This window comes from Lonchura striata, chromosome 1, assembly GCF_046129695.1.
Source record: "Lonchura striata isolate bLonStr1 chromosome 1, bLonStr1.mat, whole genome shotgun sequence".
Taxonomy (NCBI): Eukaryota; Metazoa; Chordata; class Aves; order Passeriformes; family Estrildidae; genus Lonchura; species Lonchura striata.
Genome location: NC_134603.1, coordinates 42,960,165 through 42,983,773, shown reverse-complemented (window position 1 = coordinate 42,983,773; position 23,609 = coordinate 42,960,165). Strand labels below are relative to the sequence as shown.

At 43.8% G+C, this 23,609-nt stretch overlaps 1 protein-coding gene across 4 annotated transcripts in view; it reads right to left on the bottom strand.

Moving 5' to 3' along the window:
* The window catches only part of NOL4 (nucleolar protein 4), a 189,293-nt gene extending 168,104 nt beyond the window's left edge, over window positions 1-21,189 (bottom strand). The window contains exon 1 of one of the 4 annotated variants that reach the window (XM_077783766.1): window positions 20,652-21,189. In XM_077783766.1, coding sequence (XP_077639892.1) covers window positions 20,652-20,918 — 267 coding nt within the window. In that variant the 5' untranslated portion in view covers window positions 20,919-21,189. Of the gene's footprint in view, window positions 1-19,795; window positions 20,022-20,651 lie in introns of those variants that run through there. The other 3 variants (XM_077783765.1, XM_031504026.2, XM_077783767.1) reach the window with 3 other exon arrangements.
* Window positions 21,190-23,609: the final 2,420 nt, after the last annotated feature.

Genomic DNA, 23,609 nt, shown 5'->3' with positions numbered 1-23,609 from the left:
TTCATCTCCTACCAAAAATAGCTTCCCTTGCAAGGGGTTCAGCACATTCTTTGTTCACAAATAATAGCATAATTTAAAATCCCATTGAAGAATCACAGAATATTTTGAGTTAGCAGGCACCCACAAGGATCATCAAGTTCTACTCTAAAGTAAATGGCCTCTACAGGGATCACAACCCTGAAAATATTAACAGCATGCTCTAACAAGCATAGGGTAACATTGATTTTAATAAACTATGGCTCAATCTTCCAAATTGTCCTATACTCTCCAAAATTATGTTTTGCCTGCAAAGGACTAGGGGCACACCATCATCACTTTTCATTCCTCAGCAAATGCAAAGATCACTGTTTCATATACACATCAGAGATGGCTATAGTTGTAAAGCTTCAAATTTATCTCACAAGGAAAGCCAACATCTGTTTTCATCTTGCTGACAACATGAACAGCAATGCTTTTATTCTGCTGAACAAAGCATTAACAAGGACTGAATTTTCAAATGCATAATTTGTTCCTTTATGCATTGATTCAATGTTAAACTGCATCTTCTGATATACTGCTATACCTACAAGAAGCTGCAATTTGGTTTTCTCAAACTTTGACTATTTGTTTATGTCAGGCTTGAGTCTTCCTGGACTACATTTCCCAAGACACACTGCAGAAGAGCACATGTTTTGTGAAACATTTAGTAAAACCAAGGATACTAGTGTAGTAGAAACTCTTGAGTCACATGTGTCTCTTTGTAAATATATTACACCCACCTATTGCTTGCACTTTATAGGAGCCACTCACTCCAAAACAACTGAAAAGGTTTCAATGCACTTGCACCAACAGTCAGCTATAAGGCCTGAGTATGTACTTCATCTACATGACTTAAGCCTTGCCTGCTCTAAGAGAAATATGTTATTACTTTATTGACAAACCACATCAGCTACCCAAACCACATGCAAGGACAGTTGTAGGCAAACTCTAAATTCAGAGTTGTATGTCTACAACTGCCAAACCAGCATGGATCACCAAGAAGATTTTTTAAAGCCCATGCAGGCAAGCCCTGTTCTGTTCTGTGCAAATAGCCTATTACAGTACTGTATTTTGTGTGCTACAGCCTTTAAAAGGAAATGATACAGTAATTTCCTGTCAAATCAAATCATTTCTAGCATAACATTTCATTGGGGGTATTCTGCTTTCTGGGGAGACAACAGGCACAGCTGCACATCTGGTAAATATGTGTGCTTGGTTTTCATGCAGGGATATACATGAAATTAAATTCAATTTGATTCAACAGTATTTTACTGCCATGGCAAGCTGCTAAATGTAGCCCAGGAAAAATGAACAGATCCTTGAGGTAGCTGTCACCAGCTGATACAATGAGTTTAGGTTGGGGCTTCATTCTGTATCTGGGGTTTTATCCCATCTGTCTATTTGGTACTACTGCCCTTTTTCCATCTTGTTCAGTCATTTTTAACAGTAACCTGCCATCTAAAAGTACTTCACAACACAATGCCATCATTGCACTCTCCCCCAGGGGTCAGGAATATATTTTTACTCAATTTTTTTTGCTTGACAAATACATTTTAGGATTTCTGATGATACCCCGAAAAATCTTTTTGTATTTCACTCAGATTTTGGATGTTAATGTAAAAAGCATTGCTCCATTTCATTTTTTCCTACTAGATTTTCTGCTCAGATGCTCCTTTTTTTCCTCCACCCCACCCTTTTTTTTTGCCTCCTTGTTTTTGCTCATGACATAGAGACATTCCTTGTCCATCCAGTGTATGTTTCAGCCTGTATATTCACTGAAATTTTTAAAAAATCAATTAAGATAACAGCATCCAGTTGAGTACCCTATTGTTTGCTTTAATCCTTCCCAGAACTCAGAGCATCACAGAGCATCATGAGTTACACAGACAGAATCATAGAACCACAAAATGGTTTGTGTTGGAAAGGACCTTAAAGATGCCCTAGTTCCAACCCCACTTCCATGGACGGGGATACCTTTTACCAGATCAAGTTGCTCAAAGCCTCATACAACCTGGCCCTGACCACTTCTGGGGATGGGACACTCACACTGCCTTGGGCAACCTGTTCCAGTGCTTCATCACCCTCATTGTAAAAAATATCTTCCTTCTCTCCAATCTAAATCTACCTTTTTTCAGTTTATAAAGATTGCCCTTTGTTCCGTCACAACAGACCTGGTGAAAATTCCCTGTCCATCTCTCCTGTAAGCGCCCTTCAAGTACTAAAAGGCTACAATAAGCTCTCCCTGGAGTTTTCTCCAGGCTTGAATAGCACCAACTCTCTCAGCCTGTCTCTGTAGGAGAGGTGCTCCAGCTGCCCAATCATCTTCATGTCCCTCCTCAGGACCCACTCCAACAGGTTCATGTCTTTTCTGTGCTGTGGACTGCAGTCCTGAACACAGCCCTCCAGGTGGGCTCTCATGTGATCAGAGCAGAGGGGTGGAGGTCACCTCCCATCTCTGGGAATGATAACTGTGATCAACTCAACTGATGCTATGGGTAACTCAAGCTATATCAATTCTCTGAATCAATCCTTATGAGTTATTGATGCTGTAGTTACTGTAGCAATTTATTTTGCATATTTGGTCCCACAGAAGTCAACCTATTATTATTAAGAGGCTGAAAACTAATGGTATTGATGTGGCTCTCACATTTGGTCCTCCTGTGCTGCTGTGTTGCAGTAGAAGGAATGTCTCCCAGTGAAACAGGACCTGGGAAATAGGATCTTCAGCAAGTTTACTACAATGCTCTCCTTCTCCAGATCTTGCTTTACGGTGCAGCATACTCACACAGTTTTTTTCAGGTTAGCTTTTACAATCTGATTTGTAAACTTCTGAAACTGAAGCTTCTAGACCCCCTATTATGAAGCTGAGTTTTATATAATTTAAGATGTATTCAGTGTTCCTATCTCTATAATTAAATTTGTCTGGTTTTGTTATTTTGAGCACCTTCTGAATTTTTTTCAAAGAGCTTACTAGGCATTATGTTGAAAGGATTCTGTTCAAATTATATCCTTCACATTCTCACTTTGTTTTAAGGATAATTACTTAACTGATATTTGAATTAATGAATAAGGTATGGAAAATCACTAAATTGCCCTGAAAAATCTTATGATTTAGGAAAAAAAAAAAAAAAAATGGTTTTTTTAGTTCCTGGTTTCTAAGTCTACAGGGTCCACTTGGAACATTTGCAGAGGTTAAAGTGGAAGTTCTCAAGCATGAGCCTGCAAGGCCATTTATTCATTAATAAATTAACAGTCTCTAGAACCTCACTAAATACCCTCGCTGATAATGAAACACCCATGGTCCTTGAGAGATTTTGAGAACTGACAGGGAGTTGTTGCTAAGACAATCTTTCCTATACAGCTATGGGGATGGCTGAAGGAATTTTGAATGAGGGTTTTTTTTAACACAAAAGTACAATTTTCACAAGCATTTGACTGGAGATGGGATTTTTAAAGAAAAAATTACAAACACCATGGAACTCACAATGAAATTGTAACAGTTGATAATACTTCATTTTTTATCTAATTTAATATCTATAAAGAAAAAGAAGCTTCCTGATCTTTTTTGACATTGACATCTTTAGGATACAAATACAATTTTGTGTTTAGTTTTTCATAATGTAATTTAATTTTTATTTTCAGGTGTGATATTACTATTGGTTAGATATTTTACTAATTTTTTAGGTTTCAGAAGCACGCTCTTAAATACGAAAGGGTCCTCCAGCTATATTCTATGCCATACAACCTAGCATTTAGTGAAGCTGATAAAAAACAGTTTTCTCTTGTTATGGTTAAAAGAGAAACCTTTTCTAGTAGTCAAGATAAAGACATTCCTCCTATCTACCCACTCTCCCCAGTTTCTGGGCTGTCCCATCAGCTACATGGCAGAAGGGACCCACAAGTCTTCCTCAGAGGAACAGATTTGGCTTCAAAATATGATAATAATTTTAATAATAATTTATTTTATTTTAATAATAATTAATTAACATGACAATAATTTTATAATCATTATTGTCATAATAATATAATTATACTATTATTATGATAATAATATTTGCATATCAGGAGCCCAAGTCCATGTTTCCTATCGCAACCATATGCAAATGTTTTTATTGCCTGTAATAGCCAGTGTAATACTTTGAGGGCCAAAATTGGAGCAACACTATTTTCAGCAACAGCTCTAACTATATACTATGCTACATATCATACAGCCACCTGCACATGGTAAAAAAGCACTAGGGCTGGTAGCAAGACATGTCTCAAGTGCTGGATTCTGGCAAAATCAGAAAGCAACAGTGAACAACAGCAATGATGGTGGCAAGAGGTTTTATTTCCATTCCCTGCACCTCAAGTCACACCAACCATGACACATCACTATTGACAGCAAGTATTTGTAGCTGCTGTGATGCTGCACAGCCCTGCCAGCAGGGTCTTGTGTGGCATCACGGTGAACTTTCTTAGATTTGGGGCTTGCTTCCAAAGTCAAGGGCTTCCTTAAGTCAAGCTCATAGTTCCCAAGGCCTGTTCTGTCCGCAGGCTCCATGACCACCGTGCAAGTGCTCTGCAGGTGTGCAGGAAGCCCTGATGCAATAGGTACCAGCTGTATCACTGCTTACACACACCAGCACCCATCCGCAGCAGCACGGGAACAGGGCTGGCTGGTGCTGAAACCCACCCATGGCTGCCCACACTGCTCCTCAGATGGAGGAGGGCATCACCAGCAAATCTAGAGGAGGGACACAGAGCTGATAAGGAGTGGAGCACCTTCCCTACAAAGACAGGGTAAGAAAGCTGTGGCTGCTTAGGCTGGAGAAGGCTGCATGGAGACCTCACAATATCTGAAGGGGGCCTGCAGGGAAGCTGGAGAGGGAATCTTCACGAGGAATTGTAGTGACAGGACAAAGAGCAATGGGGACAGATTGAAAGAGGGGAAATTTAAGTTAGGTGTTAGCAAGAAATTCTTTACTGTGAGGGTTGTGAGACATGGGAACAGGTTGCCCTGTGAGTTTGTGGATGCCCAGTTTTCAAGGCCAGCCTGGATAAGGCCTTGAGCAACCTGGTCTAGTGGGAAGTGTCCTTAGCCACGGCAGGGGGAGTTTGGAGTAGATGATCTTTAGGTTCCCTTCCAACCCTTAATATTCCATGATTCGATCACCCATCCATCTCCAGCGAAATGCTCCCCGTGCCTGCATCAACCACTACGCCGGGCAGGCACAGAGCATTCACTGGAAATACACTGGAGACGATGTTTGATTGTACCTCACAGTATTCCCTGCCCGCACTGGGCGCAGGCTGATGGCTGCGCAGGGGCTGTCCGTGCCCACCGCGGCGGCACCAATTCCGCCCCCGCCCCAGCCAGCCGCAGCCCTTTCCCTGGAGGGCTGGCACAGCCTCTCCGCCCGGGATGCGGCAGGCGAGGGAGGGGCGGGCCGAGGGGGCGGCGGTGGCCGCACAGGTGCTGCCGCAGCCCGTCGCCATGGGAACGGCGCTGCCGAGGGCGCGGCGGCCGGGCCCGGCCGGGCCCCCGCCCGCGAGGGGGAGCGGGTGTGTGTGCGTGTGTGTGTCTGTGTGTGTGTATGAGTGTGTGTGGGAGTGTGTGTGTGTTGTGTCCCGGAGGTATTGCACCGTTTCCATAGGAACAGGCTGCGCTGGGGGGAGGCGATGGCGGCACAGCCGCACCCTCTCCCCGCTCCCCCTCCCCCGTGCCCTCAATGCCAGCCCGAGCCCTGAATCAATTCATGGAGCCGGCACCGGGCTGGGAGAGGGGCGAGGGCTGTGCCCCTCTCGGGGCAGCCCCCGCACCCAGCTGGCGTCCCCGCCGCGCTGCTTCCCCGGGGGCCCCCGGACGCGGGTCCCCGAGGGGTGGCCCGGCAGATGGCCCCTCCGCAGCCGCCCCCGCTCCCCGTCCCGTCCCCGGCGAGCTGCGCCCGGGGAGGGGCGCCGGGGAGCCCCGGCCGCACCCCGGGGACACCCGCGGGGAACAGGGGCGGGGGACAGGCGCACAACAACAACAAAACCCGTCCCCGCACGGCTGTTTACGGCACCATATGGCTGCAGGGGGAGGGGTGAGGGACGTGTCTGCCGAGCCGCCGCGCTCATTATGTCCGATGGAGTCACGGTCACCGCGCCTCCGCCGCACCGGGGCGCGGGGGCACACCCCGCTGCCGGCACACGCGGGGCGGCGTGCGGCGAGCCCCGCGGCCGAGGGACCCTGGCAACCCCGCCGGGGACTCCAGGGAATAAACACACAGCGGTCTGGCTTCCCTGGTGCGGCCGGAGAGGGAAAAAGGGAAAATTCAACTCCCTTCCCCTAAGTCTATCTCTGTATCTGTTAAGATCTATGTATAGCCTCGGCGTAAAGATGAACGTATGGGATAGAACTCTATTTTGGATCACAACGCGGCAATGCTTGAAACGTGAAAAGGAAAATACAAAATAAAAAGGTCTCTCTCTCTCTCTCTCTCTCTCTTTTTTTTTTTTTTTTTTTTTTTTTTTTTTTTTTTTTTTTTTTTTTAATCGCTGGGGTTTAAGACGAAAACCTGACCCATTTCGGGGCATCTCTGTGTATGGCTGGCACGTACGAAGGGCTGGAATGGAAGCCCTGAGCATCAAAAGCTACCCCGAGATCCACAGCGATTAATGCTATTTTTCCTTTCCGAGAGAGGCAGCCATTCATTTCAGAGTAATCCTTGCTGCACGGCGCTGATGGAGGCACGCTCGGTGCAGCGCGTCCTGCCTCTGGAGAGCTTTCTCGGCTGGGGCAGGGGAAATGCTTTGAAATGGCTTATGTCTTTCCTCTCAATGAATCATAAGATAGGTGCTAAACCTTGCCATCATTAGAGAGATAAAATCCACAGACTATGGGGTCTGATAATAGGCAACTATACTGTTAGCCATATTACCTTGTAAAATTGAAGTATTGATTTTTTTAAAGCATGGTTTGCTACTTAGCAGACCAATCCCACTACTATTGTAGTCAGTGAGATTTTGCTATTGACTTCAGTGGGAACAGCTTTTTGCCTTTCAAATGGTCTATTTCACATTATTATGGTAATATCATTCAGCAATTCTTAAAATTTGCCTTCTTTGCCTTGGACATTTTAAAAGATTTATGTAAAAATTACTTCAGCTCAACTTCTTCACCTCATTTCTGCTCATGTTTTGTCCAAAGTTTTGTTTGGATAAATCCGACAGATAACTTAGTGTTCCAGATGGTTGTGGGTGGACTGGACCTAATAGATTCTCCAGTTATGTGTGTTTAAGTGTTTTTTTTTGTTTTGGTTTGGCTTTTTAATTTTACAGAAGCCTAGATTTAGAAACCCATTTGTAGATCTCCTGTTGTGTGCAGCTTTGAATGCATTTGGTTTCTCACCAAGAGAGCATGCCTTCCAAAGGAAGATTAAAAATATTAAAATGCAGCCAGCACAGGGAGTGGTGCAGTTCAACTGATGCCACATAAACAGGCTGATCCTCCTGCCCATAGATAACATACATCTGAATCTTGGCACCTGCCATTGGATTGGAATTAAAAATGAGAAACAGCAGGCCTTGAGGTCTGGCAATAAAGGAAGCATAAGGGGGGGAAATGTTCTCTGCCTGTTAGTAAATAATAATCTGCAGCAGTAAAGACAAATGACAAAGATTGAGGAAAATACACTGGGCATCAGATAGATATTGGGGTTATGGCACAATGGTTAACATATCCAAATTCAAAGTGCTAGGTGTATCTAGCAGCTATATTAGCTGGTTGCATATTGGTGTAACTAAAAGCTTTTCAGTGTCTAGCAACATTCTGCTTAGCTACCTTTTGCTACATCATGCTGTGATACTCATTGAACTAACTGTTGACTAATAGACTCCAATTTGTAATAAATGGATAAATGGCTGGGAATAGACATTCATCCAAAATTCTGATGAGATCAGATTTCCTTGAGAAAATGCTTCCCCCTGTGCTTCTACCCCATACAAAAACAAAAAAAAAAAAAAAAAAAAAAAAAAAAAAAAAATTTAGCATCTTCCACACATTTTCCAGGCAGTTTTGTTATGGCATTAATATCTTAAGGTTGTTCTGTGCTTTTAGGTAGCTGACAGGTATGCCTAGCTGCTTAAATACTACTTTTGAAGATCAGAAATAGTTTTATTACTGAGTTAACAGAAAGCATCTGTCTTCTTTTGCCTGTTTTATTTCATTTGCTTTATTATCATTATTATTATTACTGTGAAATGTGTAATATGTGTTCTCTAGGCTTATTTTACTTTCCGTAGCCTCCATCTCTTCCAAGGCTGACTTTCTTGCTTTAAGGATCAGCTCATAGGAAGCTATTAAGCCAAAGTTTGTTTTTACTTGATTGGCTTTAGCACTTCACTCCATTTGTTCTCTCATCTCACTTTCACTCTTATTAGAAGCAGGATTGCTCTAATGCAAATATAGTTCAAAGAGACAGGAAAAAGAGAAAGAGATCTGAATTCTCCTCATAGCATATGTCCTAATGCAATAGCCATGGAAAAGGGAGATTATTTTAAAGCAAATAAACAAACAACCTCAACAGTGTAAATGAGGGTGAATATATGTGCTCTGTGTGTTTACTTGGTGAGAGATGCTCTTTTATTTGACTTAAATATATGTATGGCTTAAAGGATTGAAAACAAGCTCATTCTCTGGTTTGGTTTATTTCTCCTTGAACAATCAGAACTTGGGGATTTCTACAACAGAGAGCTGTCTGCATAGTGCATTGCATTGAGTGCACTCTGATGTTGCAGAAGATTATAACCAAAGAGGTGGGAGCAGGGTGCCCCTGTTGTTATTTTAGAGCTTTAGTTGTTATTTTAAAACTTCCTAGATATTTTTATATATTTTATAAACTTCTCTATATGCTTGCTAAGCACTGGTCTCTAGCACATTGGAATTTACCTTGGCAAAACCAGATAACACTGACATATAAATTATTCTTCACAAATAGAAAAAAAAATATTATCTAAATGAATCCCATTGAGAGTTCAGTCCTTGCTACCCAGTCAACCAACACCAACTGATGGGGGCACTGAGTGCCCAGGGCTGTGGTTTGTGGGTGGACTCCTGCCTCGGGCACTGACCATTGCAAAGCGCAAGCATCAGCCAGGGGCTGCATTATGTCTTCAAAACAAGGGCATAACCTTTGTGCCAAATTTTTTTAAAAAATTATTCACAGACCTTCTGCTGGTCCTATCCCAGGAGGGGATTTCACCCAGCATGATTTAAGATGACAGGCAGGTCCTTCAAAGCCTCACAAATGTCACCGGCTTAACTCCTTCCAACTTCCTTCAGCTACAGTTTTTCAGCTTTATTTTAGCTCTGTTGGTTCAGTCTTTGGCTCTATTAGGCAACATACTAATTTACTTTAAAATATTATCACTTAATCATCTGTATTGTACTTTACTTATTTGCCTGTTTTTAAATTACAGCAAGAATGATAATGCAAATTTCTTGGATGTTTTGAAGTCTGTATATGCAAAAATTTTCCTGACTTTACATCCATTAAAATTAAATTTATTAAAAAAGAAATCTTGTAATTACCTATACATTCATTAAATTTCAATGATAAGTAAAAGAAAAAATACATAGTTCATTACAATTCTATTAATTGAAATGTTCCACTTATTAATAAAATTTGACCTGCTTTCTGCTATTTAGAAATGCTTTTTCCTACTCAGCTTTTGAAAGCAGTGCTTTTGCTTCCAGTTCAAAATGTGAGATTCAATTAGGAATACAGGTAAAACAGTATTTTCAGTTCCACAGGTTTCTAGAAGTCTTATGTATCTTGCCAAAATTGGGATGAAGAGAATTATACTTAAATTTTTTATAAAGAGGGGCAAATAAAAAGAAGAAATTAGTCTTATTTTAACTAGCTTTATTCATTTCCAAAGCTAGCTTTATTTATATTGCTTTATAATTTGCTTAGATGCAAATTTAACAATTGCCTACTTCAACTCTCAGTTACACCAAAATAATGATAATGAGGCCTTCTACATTAGTAAGATGTGGCAGAGGATTTGTCAAACACAGGGTCAATGTGCAAGAAGTTTACAATAAACATCCTTTTGAGAATTCTGGTTTTTGCTGCTGCATTCATACGGGATTTTCTATCCCATTTCATTGTTGGATAAGCCCAAATTGAGACAAAAAGAGATAAATGGATGAGATCTGCCTAAACTACAGATTTTGGATGGATGGCTGGCATTCAAATATAGCACTCATTAAAAAATGCTGACTGTTTGCTCAGTACAAATTAAATACTTAAGTATTACAGCAACCATAGCCAGGGGGCTTTACTGAACTCTCAGAATATAAAAAGATAAAGGTTATCAGAAGATGACACAAAAAAAAGCTATGACTATGTCTAGATTCAAGGAGAAAGGAGGGAGCTACATTCTTTTTTCTTTTCGATTGCCATTTCTTGAGAAATGCAATGGGACAAGTTATCTAATTATGTATATGCCATACTTCCTGGCCCCATTGGTCAAAAAGCAAAGTCTTTCAGAAATTGCCATCATTTGAATGAATTAATTCCTCTCATATTTGTCATTAATTCTCTAACAATTCTACTCTTTTTTCTTTTCTTCCCATCACAGTAAGGGTTTGGTAATAGTCTCGACAAATACACACACTCAAAAAGCTGACACAGGCAGGCAAAAATACAAAGGTGAAAGCAGCACGTTCCTTCTCACCACAAGTGCAGTAAATTATAGCACATTGCAAACATTCTGTGTAAACCACAATAATCTCATGCACTGATTCACACAGGGTAGTGCTGGACCTCAGAAACTTGATTGTGTCCCTCCTTCCTCCAGACTAGTGATATTACCTGAGCAACGAGCTACAGAAACTGCTACAGCTCAACTGACCAACAAACCATCCAGTACCAGTCTGCAAGGGAGTCTGCAATTCAGAGCTCAGTAATTAGTAAATAAACAAATTCCTAACCAAAATACTGTGCCTTGTGCAATAATGACCGATTTATTTTCTACTGCTATAGCATCAGCCAACCTAAGAAGACATACCTAAAACTTAATAAGCTATTAATGAAACAAGAACATGAAGGCTGATACCACCAGCAGTGTTAAATTTCAGTACAAAGTGGAAGGGGATGGGAGGATGCTGGGATTTCAAGATGCCCCACCAGTCTTTTCTTGTGTTAATGGATGGGCTGGAACATGACTCACCCTGATAGGGGCTCTATGGGACAACACCTGGGGAGATGCTGCAAGACACCAGGTGAGAGCCAGGCAGCAAGTGCATGCCATCACACCAATGCCCTTGCTCCTGATGGCACGGAAGGGCATGAACATGACCTTGTCCTCACTTCTGCTCCAGCCTGCAAAGCTGAACTGACATAAAGAGCATGCTACATCCTTATGAGAGCCACAGAGCTCCTGTAAAATCCTTAGACAAAATTTTAGATTAATCAGTCAGGGTTTCTCTAGGGACAGCAGTACAGACTTTCCATTCCCAACACTTTGGTTTATAAAAATGGCCTAGCTTTGAATTTACCTTCTCAGATGGTTGTCAAAAGAGGAACATGAAATAGAATTTAAAAGGGTAGTGACTGAATTTTCTCTGCTGTTCACCAGTATTTATACCACACTATTTCTCTCACTTTCTTTCTACCTATTACATGTCTCTTTTCTGCTGAGCATTTTTTTTCTCTTAATGTTTTTCTTTTTGGGTGATATAACCATTTAAACTACTTCTCATGTAAGTAGCCTTTTTCTTTGATAAGCTTGGTTACCTTCTGTGGATATTTCATCTTTTGCAACCTTTTAGAGATGAGATAAATACACTAAGCATGCTATTAAAGGCAAGGACATACCATTTAATATATGAGAATAATAAGTTTTCAATGTTATTCTCTATACTTTTCCTAAATGCCAGTTTTTGTTATATGTGCTGTGCTCATTTTGGATACACTTATTGATTTGTTTGAAACCATTCCTAAATATTTCCCTGGAGATAATACATTAATTCTGTCTATTTTAGATGTGATTGAAAAGCTTGAATTCTTCCTTTCCTCTCCAAAAGCTAATATCATGATGGCATAAAATGTAAATTATCTGGCGATGGTCTGTAGGGAATTCTGCCTCTGCCATGATTTCTCCCTTTTTTCCCCCTAAGTTGCAATATTTCTACTTTACCTCCCAATTCTTCTTTGACTTGACCTAATTAATTTGCATTTCCATCCAGTGTTGAAAACCCTTCACCTCCCTGAGGTTTAGGTGTATATATATATGTATGTATGTATATATATATATTATGTATATATATGTATGTCTATATATATGTGTATAAATAGGTGTATGCGTGTGTACATATGCACATCGGAGTGCATTGCATAGCTCTCAAATTCTTGCTATGGTTTCCTACTTCTTCATGGGTTTTAATTTGCCATCATAGCCAAAGTCGCAACCCTGCTTTAATAAAGTCTGTATCAGATGGGTTTCATTTCAGAAGGAAGCAAGAAACAATGTTTTCACCTGAAAATTTCTGAAAGATTCTTGAACACAACAAGTTAGAAGAACATCATTAACTGCCACAAAATCCAAATGAGTTCCACCAACCAGCTCCAGTTCATATTTATGCTTAAGATAATTTTTAATGGCTCTTACTGACTTTTTTTTCTTAGTGTTGACATATGGTCCACTAGTCTGTTATTTCTATGAGCTCTTTACTACCCTGTTTTTTCCCTTTCTAGTACATTCTTGTCCATACTGCTGTATCATTGTCATATATAGTGGCAAATAGTCTATTTTAGTAGTATTTTAGTTACTTGATTCTTAAGTTCTTTAGTGGTTTTGAATTTGTGCAAGTCCCAGTGATGCGCTGCAATTTAATATCCCTTCTTTTTTAGTTCTCTCTGTCCATTCTTCAATTTTATCACCTGAAAAATGTAAACCCAGGATAGATACTTCTTTATCACCCATATCAGAAAAGATACACACTGAAAAATAAAGTTTTGTGAAATGTGTTTATAGCCCTCATCTTTCCTGTCCACTGAAACCTCTGGCCATACCTTAACTGTTCTTCTCTTATTGTATCTAATTACCTGTATAATGATTTGCCTGTTACTCATCTTCTAGTAGCTCAGGGTAGTAAAAGTCCATTCCTAAATGTGATTTCCCATATACCAGCACAATGCTGCTTTACCCTACAGATAGGTCATGATTTAGTGGCAGCTACTTCAGCTCTGTATCTGCCTTGAACAAAAGTTTTCTACAAACTCCACCTGGTAAATCCAGAGGCAAAAAAAAAAAAAAAAAAGAGCAATCACAAGTCATATTCATTTAAAAGCTTCACAGTAAGTTAGATTGATAAGTAATTTAAGTGCAAGTAATCTCACCACGTAAATTTTCTCTAAGTACAGTCAAAATGTTGTAGCATCCATGTCTTGTATTAAAATCTCTGGGGTAACAAAATGGACAAAGGCTTCAGACACACAGACCTTACTATCAATATAATAGAAAAAAACCTCTCTTTTCTCTAAGGAGTTTAATTACAAGCTCTCGAGTAAAAAAGGTTGAATGGGTTTCATCCTAGGCAGAAATAGGTCATTTGATAAACACTGTCCTTCTAAGTCTATACAGAATATTTGTTTCTGAAAAAAGTCTGTACTTGAGGTTAAGTCTAATATAGATCAGTTTTATTAAGTAAACTGTTCGCTACAGATAGCCCCTTAAGTTGAAGAGTATCCACATATACAAGGAAATGTTTCAAACACCCCATTTGAATTTCAAGAACTAGGCTGTAATCCCAGCAAATGCACACAGTAACTGTCAAGTTTTTCAGCTTGCAGACTTATTGAATAAGCAGTTAGAAGCCTGTACAACTGTCTGTGACAAAGTTGATTAAGAAAATCCATGTGCATCTGAGAACATGCTCAATACCATAATCTGTGGTATTTCTTTCCTGTATATTGACAGTGCCTGGATATTGTATGTTCATAAACCATTAAAAAAATACCTTACTAGTGGAATTGTAAAGTTTTGAGACTCATCGGTTTAAAGAGAACAAAAGGGTAATTTAAGCAAGCTGTGGGATCACTTTCAGTGCTTTTGCAGAACAATGGAAACAATTCTCATTGCACCAACACTGCCTGAGTTTTCTAAAGTCAGAGAGGCTTCTAGCAGGTTTAAAATGAGATAGACAAGACAAAAACATCTTTTACACCCTGTAAAGCTCTACTAATTTTGGCAACTGTGTTGACCAGTCAACCTACTCAACAAGGAACATAAGATGCCTGTGATGCTCTGCAATGCATGGGAGGCTGCAGAATCTGGTATGATTCTGCCTTCTGGAGAGTGTGTTTCCTGCCACACTGTCTCATAATCTTTCTCCACATCTACTTCATTTATATGCTCTGCTTATTTTGTTCCTCTTTTACCAGCAAACTCTCAACAGGTGTATCCTGCATAACTGGGGAAGATTGGGACTCAAATAGCTTCCTTCAGACCAAACGCTACAGCTGCTAGTTGCCTCCTTTCAACAGCAAAAAAACTCACAGTTCAGTGTCAGCCATTTTTAATTTATTTTTGTAGTGTAAAATGAAATTTGAATCATTACACCCTCATTCATCCAGCACTGGCACTAGCCTTCTTCCCCCAGAGACCCTTGTCCATGGGAAGCCCTCTCTACCTGCAGTCTGTGTAATCTTCCCAGATCCTGTCTCCTTTCAGTCTAGAGTTGAACAACAGCAATGGTGATCACACCAGAGGATAGAGAATGAAAGTTTCTCTGTAAAAAGATCAGAAAAAGTCCCATCATGCTGTACTGATGCCTAACAGCTTATTTTAGCCCTAAGCTTCCAGCTTATTTCCCACTGATCACATAGCTGTGTAGCCACTGAAACAGCACTCGTGCATCCAAAGAAAATCAGGGCTGGAGCATCTGAGCAGCAGTCCTTGCATCATGACCAAATCCACAGCAGCTTCACAGACAAGAGACTTGGAGAAAGAACGAATAAACAAGTTCACTATCACCTCATTCTTTGCAGCAAAGGTTTACAGAAACATGAAAATCAAACTGTGAGGTTTTATTTCTGATCACTGGAAAGATTTGGGCTTTTAAGATGCAATTCTGGCCTTTGCCCAGGTGATAGCATTGAATTTTTCATCCTGTCTCTCACTACATGTGTATGTATGGGATGGATACATCAGTGCTAGGTTTTGTTTGCACACTGCTACACCCTATTTCATGTTTATAAAGTCAGGTCAACATCTTCTAACCTTAAAACACTTAGTTTATAAAAATATTCTCTCCTTGTATAATTTTTCTTCGAAAATTCCAACTTAGCATTGTTACTGAGAAAACTCAGCTTCTCCTGTCCCTTTGCCTCTCTCACACATGCATGTGGAGATGGCATCTTACATATGGGCACTTTAACATTTTTTAATTCCAGGACAGAGTTATTCTTTTTATTCACGAACACTCCCCTGAATGCCTGCATTAAGAGTTGCCAACTAAACCGGTTTTGTTCCATCTGCTGTGACCATTTTCCAGCACTCCCTCTCTGATTCACCAGCATCCCTCCTCTCCGACTCCATCGGGAGGTCTGCAAACAGCAGGGCAGAGGCTGTGGGTAATGGGAGGAGACAGAGCTCTGCAGACCTGAACAGGGGTTAAGGAAAATGTGGTGGGCAGTTAGAACAGGGAGGATGTGGCAGGGTTTGAATACCACTCCTGAGCCTGGAAGGTGCATTTAATGGGACTGTAAAACTCCCCAACATTGTACCTTGGGATAAATTATAGCTCACCCTCAGCGTCGCCTTTCTGCGGTACTTACTGCCATTATGTGCTGGCAGTTCAGTGGGCTACAGAGCTACCAATATACATTTGACAAACACTTCTACACATTTTTTTTTCTATTGACGAGTACAAAAATGGGGCAAAATGCGAAAAAAAAAAAAAAAAAAAAGATGCCTATTTTCAAATTGCTACAAAATGCCCTAAAATAATGAACAATTTTGAATGTAATATAATTTACAGCAATAAATTTTGACCTATGAGCTATTTATGTTGTGATCTGTTTTTTCTATTGTTCATAAACAAAGTAATTTATCTAAAAAGAAAAGGAACATAAACTGTATCTATCTACTATTATTCATGTCCAACAGAACAAGAGGTGGGTTGGGACATAGCCTGTTCCTTAGAGCTGACTGGTCTATAATTTTAAGCCTTAAATCCTGTAATCAGGTTCAGTAGTACAGCCCTGCACCTGCAGAAAGCCTTGCTGGTCTGGTAGCAGCAACCCATGAGGTACCAGATCCTCCTGGAGAATCTAAAGATTTAAGCTAAAAGAAATTTGGTTTCAGAATGAAAGTTCATTCTCTGCTTATATTTGGAAAATATAAAAGAAAGCACAAGAAAATTAGGTCTGTGATATCATTAAATTCAAATTACATCTGTGATATCATTAAATTCAAATGAGTAATTTCAGATTAGTAATGACATAAAAGTAATCTGAAATTGGCCTTTAAGGTTATATTCTAATAGTTTGCTAACACAGTGTAAATTCTATATTTAAAAGCTATCCTGCAGTCAACTTGGCCCTCCTTTTTTAATAGAAAATTCTTCTTAAAGTCTGCTGATACCACTTGGGCCATTATTTTATAACTTCTTTTTAAATCAAGAGTAATTTTTAGAGTCCATATTTGTGTCCACACACAACATCAAGCCAGAGAAAGGAGAGTGATGAGGAGAAATTTGTTTTCAAGTTGCCAATCAATAAACAGCTCCAGCTAAAGAAACTATGCAGAAAATAAATTTTGTTCATTAATAAAAACAATGTATACAGTTAGAAAGGATATCTTATGAGAGATACTAGTTCCATACCTCCTTATGGCTGGTGAGTACCAACAATTAAAAGTCAACAGTGTCAACCATTTGGCGCATTTGTTGGCCTAACCTGTTTCATTTATACATTGTGTCTAGGCTAGACATCATTTCACTGCTTTCACAAAGTGCAGCTTGGGCTTGATGAAAGAAAACCTGGTGACAGAAACAATTTGAAAAGTTGCAGAAGTGAAATACTCACTAGGTTGCATACAGGAATACCTTAAGCATGCACAAATACCTTATTGTGTGCTGTCCCACTCTGGACCTAAAATGGCTGTTTTGCAGGGAATGTTGTTGCCTGGTGACCAAAAGTGCATCTCCTAGGCCACAGAGGGATGTGAACATTCAGAAATTGATTTGTTCCTGTTGCTCTTGAGGAGACCATACCCGTAAAATAGATTAAGCCAGCACATAATCATCTATGCATTCTCCTTGCTGGCATGCTTAAACTTGATACTGAAGGCAGGCCTGTGATTTTGAGCTACTTATCAACCAGGCAAGGAAAAAACAGAATAATACCTCGTGCACTACTGCCCACAGAATATGAAAGTAGACCAAGCCTGAGCTACTGTGAGACTGCAAGACACCCTGCTTCAATTAAGTCTGTGTTGTACATCTAGCCTGTTCCGGTGCAACCTCCCAGTTGCTATCAGGCTCTCTTTCTTTCATTAGAATCAAGTAGTTAATTAGCCCCAGCCTGTCCTCTCTCCTTCTCTCTTTCCCTTTAACGCAGCAGTAATGATGTCTAATTACCAGCAGCAGTGGATTACAGCACCATCAGGAGCAAATCTCTCTGGCTGACAGCAAAGCTGAGCAGCAAATCTTAAAGCTTCAAGGAGAGAGTAATTCCTAACAAAGTATTTGAATATTTGCTTATTTTTGACCAGCTTGTATCTGTAGAGTCCAACTTGTAAATTCATCCGTCCAGTTACTGAACGAGGAGTGCTCATGTAGTGATTAATTTTAAATTGAAATTAATTTTACCTATGGTGCGATCAAGTGATGGACAAAAAGAGGGAGAGGATGAAGGAGAGATTCACAGTTTGGGGCTCTGCTACCTTTTGGGGCTGTCTCTGAGGACTGGACAGGCCCAAATGTATGGGATAACCATGAGAGAGGGGAGGAAAAACCAAAAATCATCACAAATTTAAAAACTCTTAAATAATAATTAAGAGTTAAAGAAATGAGAGAATGGGCTTTTAAGGTTTACCAACAATTACTGTCTGATGAAAATCCAATTTTTTCCCCCCTGTAACTTATCATTCCCATCTGGGTGAAATTCTAGACCTCTTGAAGTCAATAGGAGCTTTGCCACTGACTTTCTCTGCACCAGGAGCTGCATCCCTGTTCTGTCAAACATGTTCTATCTGAGCCTTCAGTGCCTGGCAGGCACTGCCCTGGCTTTGGCAGTAGCTCATACAAACCACTGCCACCCTGTGGGTCTGTTTAAATACTCCTCTGCCTTTTGTGGTGGGATAGTGACACCAGATTCATGGATTTAGGAGGGGCTGGCATTTGTTTTTCAGAACTGAATGTTGCCGAGCATCCGCTTTGCCCATTTATGCTGGACAACAAATTTCTGGTGGCCAGCAAGAGGAAATTGGACGTACATAAAGGACCTCTTCTGAAAAGGTTTATATGTCAGGTTATATACATATATTCAGAGATTGCTTACAGATAAGTCATGCTAACTTCTCCTTTCTTTATTTCATTAGTAGTCCTAATTTTATTAGAACTCCTGCTTGGTTGCTAAACTATATGAAGAGATTTACTCCAATATAAATATAAATACGTATATAGGGACATACTGAGACATTCACAGCTAAGGCTGTGATTCTTACAAATGTACATAAGGTAAGACCTGCAAGATGCTTGACCTCTCACTGAAATCCCTTGCGGGGAAAAAAATAAAAATAAAAATTGATTCTGTGTTCTCAAAATAGAAAACAGGATGGAAGGTGGGACTTCAGGCTTTCATGGCCTAGCAAAGGTGAGAGAAAATAAACAGGCTTATCATCACTGAGTTTTGTGTTTCAGAGGACCAGAAAAGCACTTAATTTTTAAATTCCATTGTGTAAAATTAAGGTTATCCTCTTTATTTAGTAGGGTAGTCAATGTCATTTTTAAAAATATTGAATTTACATACAGTTTTGAACTCATAGTGAAAATAACAGTCTTGGGAATAAACAATCTTGCCCACTGGCCCTTCAATATAATTATTTCAGTGAGCAGAAGAGATATTTAAAAATACTAAGATAATTGGAGGCTTCTGCTCTAGGCAACCTTTTTGCTATAAATTGTATCTATGGTACTGTCTGGGCTCGGAGATGAGCAATCAATCTTGTAACACTAAAACAGAGATCTGCCAAATCATCTGAATCTATAGACAGACCTGAAACCCTTCAGTAAATAAAAACCATAGAGAAAGAAAAAACTGTCCAGAGCTTCTCTTTTACTTTAAATCTTCATATTGAAGATCTCCTTTAAATTGATTTCCCACTTCTGCCTCCTCACAGCCATGACGGCGCTGATGACAAGGGGGCAAATACAAGCCAGCCCCTGGGAATGCCCAGGTTTATGACTTCAGCAAGGCAAAGAGAGGCAGATTTCCCCGGCAGCCTACGTCACAACCCAACCCAGAATACTTTCCAAGAAGCCCCCTTTGCTGCGCCACCCAGAACCTTCCCGTTAGGTCCGGATAAGCTGCCACTCCAGGAAAAAAAAGGGAAAAAAAGAGAATATTGCTCATCCAAGCCAAATGCCCAGGCAGGAATATTTTTAATTGCCGGGTTTCCTTTCTCGGCTCCCCCTCCACACCCGCCCCACGCACAGACAAAAGAAGCTTAGCTTGCGTGACCCAGCACATAAGAAGTAAGAATAATGATACATTAAGAGAGTTCAACAGGCAAAACCTACTTGCAACCAACAGTCCCCATCTTCTTAAATAGGAAAATCTGTCGCTCCTGCCACCACCAAGCATAATAGCTCTCCCGCTGTCAGACCTGAGCCGAGCCCGTAATGCCAGCGCCTGCCGGGGATTCCACGCTACCCTACTGCATCGAACGGAGTGCTGAGGGGCTTCTGCGACCCCAGAAAGTGTGACAAAATACACCCTTCCCTCGGTCATGCGGAACCCCGTCCTCCCTTTGTTGAGCATCCTCTCTCTCCCGCCGCCCCTTACTAGCGCAGCCGGCGCTTCACAGCCAAGCCGGGCACATTCGTGGCCGCTCGGCGGCGGCGCTAGGGCTGCGGGACAACAATAAAGAAAAAAGGATAAAAATAATACTAATAAAAATAAATAAATAAATAAATGAACCCCAGCAGAGATCCCGGGGAACCACCGCCCGGCGCCGCGCCTGGCTTTGTGCCAGGCAGGGTACCCCCGTGCGCCATCCATCAGCCCCGCCGGCGGCGGGGGCCGCTGCCCGGGGCGGCGGGGCCCGGCACAATGGCCGGAGCGGCGGGACAATAGCACACCCCGAGCCCGCCGCAGCGGCCCGGTGGGGACGGGGGAAACGAGGAGGACGAGGAGGACGAGGAGGAGAACGACACCGACCCGGCGGGGTGCGTTGTGCGCACGATCGCTTTAAATAAAAGGACCCACAAAGACCTCGGCGGTGTATAATGTGACAGGCAAACGCAACATGGTGATGATGACTTGGGGGAAGAGGGAGGAAGGAGCCAACTGTGGCTGCGGCTCCCCCTGCGCCTCTCGCTCCCGGAGCGGGCTGCAGCGGCCGACATAGAACAAGGAAGACAATTCTCTACTAACCGTGGTTTTGACTGGCACGTACAGCACTTGCTTCCCTCCTCCAGCACCACCACTGACCTCGTCCGAGTTGCCGAGCTGGAAGCCTTTAGATTTGACCCAGAATTTGAATTTGGCATTATCCGTAGAGCTCGACTCGGAGCCGTTCAGGAGCTGGACGATCCGGTCGTATTTTTTACGGGTCACCGTCTTGGTTTTTCCTGAGTCCCCGTAAGTCCTGAGACACCAGTCCTGAAACTGGCGGTACATGTCCCGGTCGCTGCTCTCCATAATCTCCTAATACACACACGCACACATGCACACGCCGGGGCGCACACACACACACACGGACACGCACACAGACACGGGCAGACACACGGACACGCACACGCCGCCCCGAAGCGGGCCGGGGTACGGGGCCGGGCCGCCCCGCCGCACTTTGCACCTGTTCACCCAGCGCTCATGAAAAATGCATCCACCTCCGAGCCGGAGCGAAGGAGGTCCCGGTGCAGGCAGATCCCAGCGGATTTTTTTTTTTCTTTTTCTTTTTTTTTTTTTTTTTTTTTTTGTAGTGGTGGTGGCTCGGGGGGGTGGGGGGTCGGGAGGGGGATGGGTGGGGGGGGCAGCAATCAATTCAATAGTGTGGCAATGTTGTCCTTCATTTTTTTTTTCACAGGAGGCAAAACGGATCCGATGGAGGTTCCTCTTATCCTTCCACTGTACGTGATCAGTCTCTTTAATAATTGTGCAAGGCAGGACTATCCCACTGGCTCCAGCAGCGTCTTACCCGGAGAGGGTTCGGGTGGATAAATAATTAAAATCCTATCCCTCGGCTTAGCGAAGAGAAAATATTGACCCGGATCCTTCTTCTTTTCCATACATCAACTGCACCCGGATTCACCCTGGATAGGGCAGGTGAAGAAGAGGGAGGAAAAAAAAAAAAAAAAAAAAAAAAGAACGGAAAGAAGAGAAAAAGCCCACCCTAGTCCGCCCCGACAGCCCTCGGCTGTTTTCTCTGAAGGCTTTCTGAGCTTTCTGTCTCTGTCCTGGCGGGCTGTGTCTCTCCCCAAAGCCGCCGCGCCGCGCAGGATGGAAGAAGCACTGAAGGGCACACCGGTCTCTTTGCTCCCCCTTTATTCCAAGGCTGGGCGGCTTTGCTTCAGATATCCCCGCTCCGGGCATGAAGGTACTGGAAAGAAAGAAAGTTCTTACCTGCTATTTTCTAAGCCTAACGCATCCAATCCGCGTTTTAAGTATATAATTTTTAATTTTTAAAAAATGGTCTGTGAGAATTTCACTTCCTCATATTGAGTCCCATTGAATTTTCATATGCCCTTTCAGGAATTTTCCTCTCTTTATTTATATAGCGATCCCAGTCGATGGAAGGAAAAAAAAGAAAAAAAGAAAGAAAGAAAGAAAACCCATATATAAGAGATAGGCTTGGATATTGGACCAGAGGAGAGATCAGTCCCAGGAGGATGTTGGTACAGGAAAGGAGGCGGCTCTCGTTGCTCTGCCAGTGTAATGATGGTGCTCACACATGTAGGACTCCTCGGGTGCGGGGTATCCTTTGGTCTCTGAGCTAAACTGGCTACAAGGCATTCAAGTAAGTTTGCGTGCGGATGCTAAGCATAAACCCCCGTTTTTTAAAGGGGGGAGAAGAAGAAAAAAAAAATCCTGATTTTTTTTTTTTTTCCCCCTCCCTTTGCCACAGCTTCAGTTCACGCCGGAGATCTCCACGCTCCCCCCGGTCTCCCCCGCCGTGTCAAGCAGGACACCCCCTCCGCGGGGGGGGAAGGCTCCGCTGCGGCGCTTCCTCTCGTCGCCTCTCCGCGGCCGCGCCCGCCCGCGCCATCCAGCGCCCGGCTCCGCGCCCCCGCTCCGCAGCCGTGCGGCACCTCCGCTGCTGGGGCGCGACTGCGGCCCGCGCCCGGCCGCGGGATGCGCGCCGGGGCCGCCGCTGCGCTCCGCTCCGCTCGGCCGCGCCGCTCCGCGCTGCGCTCCGCGCCGGGCTGGCGGCGGCGGCGGCGCACCGGGCCGGGCCCAGCGCCGCTCCGCGCCCCCCCCGCGCCCTGATTGGCCGCCGGGACAAAAGTTTCTGTGGCGACGGCGGCGCGGCGCGGTGACGGGCAGCGCTGTCCCATGTCGGGATGCTCCCGCCTCCGCGGGCGCGGCGGGGCGCGGGGGACAGCGCGCACCCGGCCCGGGCCGACGGGGGGTGGGGGGGATGCGGCGGGGGAAAGAGAGGCGAGGGCAGCGTTTCCATGGCGATGTCTCCGGGCGCAGCCCCCCCGCCTCCCCGCGCGTAGACGGAGCGAGGGGATCAGCTGACACTTCATTAGCTGAGGACCTAATTATTGCTTATTGGAGCAAGAAACGCGCGCAGGGCCGTGGCGGAGGGCCGTCGGCCTCCGCGCCCCCGGCGGATATCCCCTCCGCCGCCTCGCCCGCGCTGCCGGCGGAGCGAAGGAAGAGCCGGCGGTACCGCGCACTTTGCGCCGCACCGGCCGGCGGGGCCGCAGCGGGCCCGGCGGGATCCCTGCGGGACACGTGGCCGCCGCTGGGCTGGGCTTTCGCTGGGAAGCGGAGAGCGAAGCCCCTCCGCCGCCACCCCGCGGCCCGGCCCCCGCCCGGCGGAGCGGAGGGACCGCGCTCCCCCCGGCCGCCCCGCTCCAGCGCTCCCCGCAGCTCCCGTCGCCGCCGGGACCGTCCGCGCAAGCGGCTCGGGTTGCGCAGCCGCGCGTTCGGCCCCGCGGCGGGCGGGTCGCGGCCGGCCGTGCCCGCGGCATCGCACCCCGCGCTGCGGCGGGCAGCGAGCTGCGGCCGCCCCGGCTTCGGCGCTCCTTGGGCGGGAGGGGAGCCCAAAATCCACCGCAAACCCAAACACGGCTCAGGTCGCTGAAATGAAGAGGGCTACGGGGCTCCTGTGCTGTGCCTCGGGTTTCTTCTGCAGAAATTCCTCCTGTGTCTGGGTATCCAGTC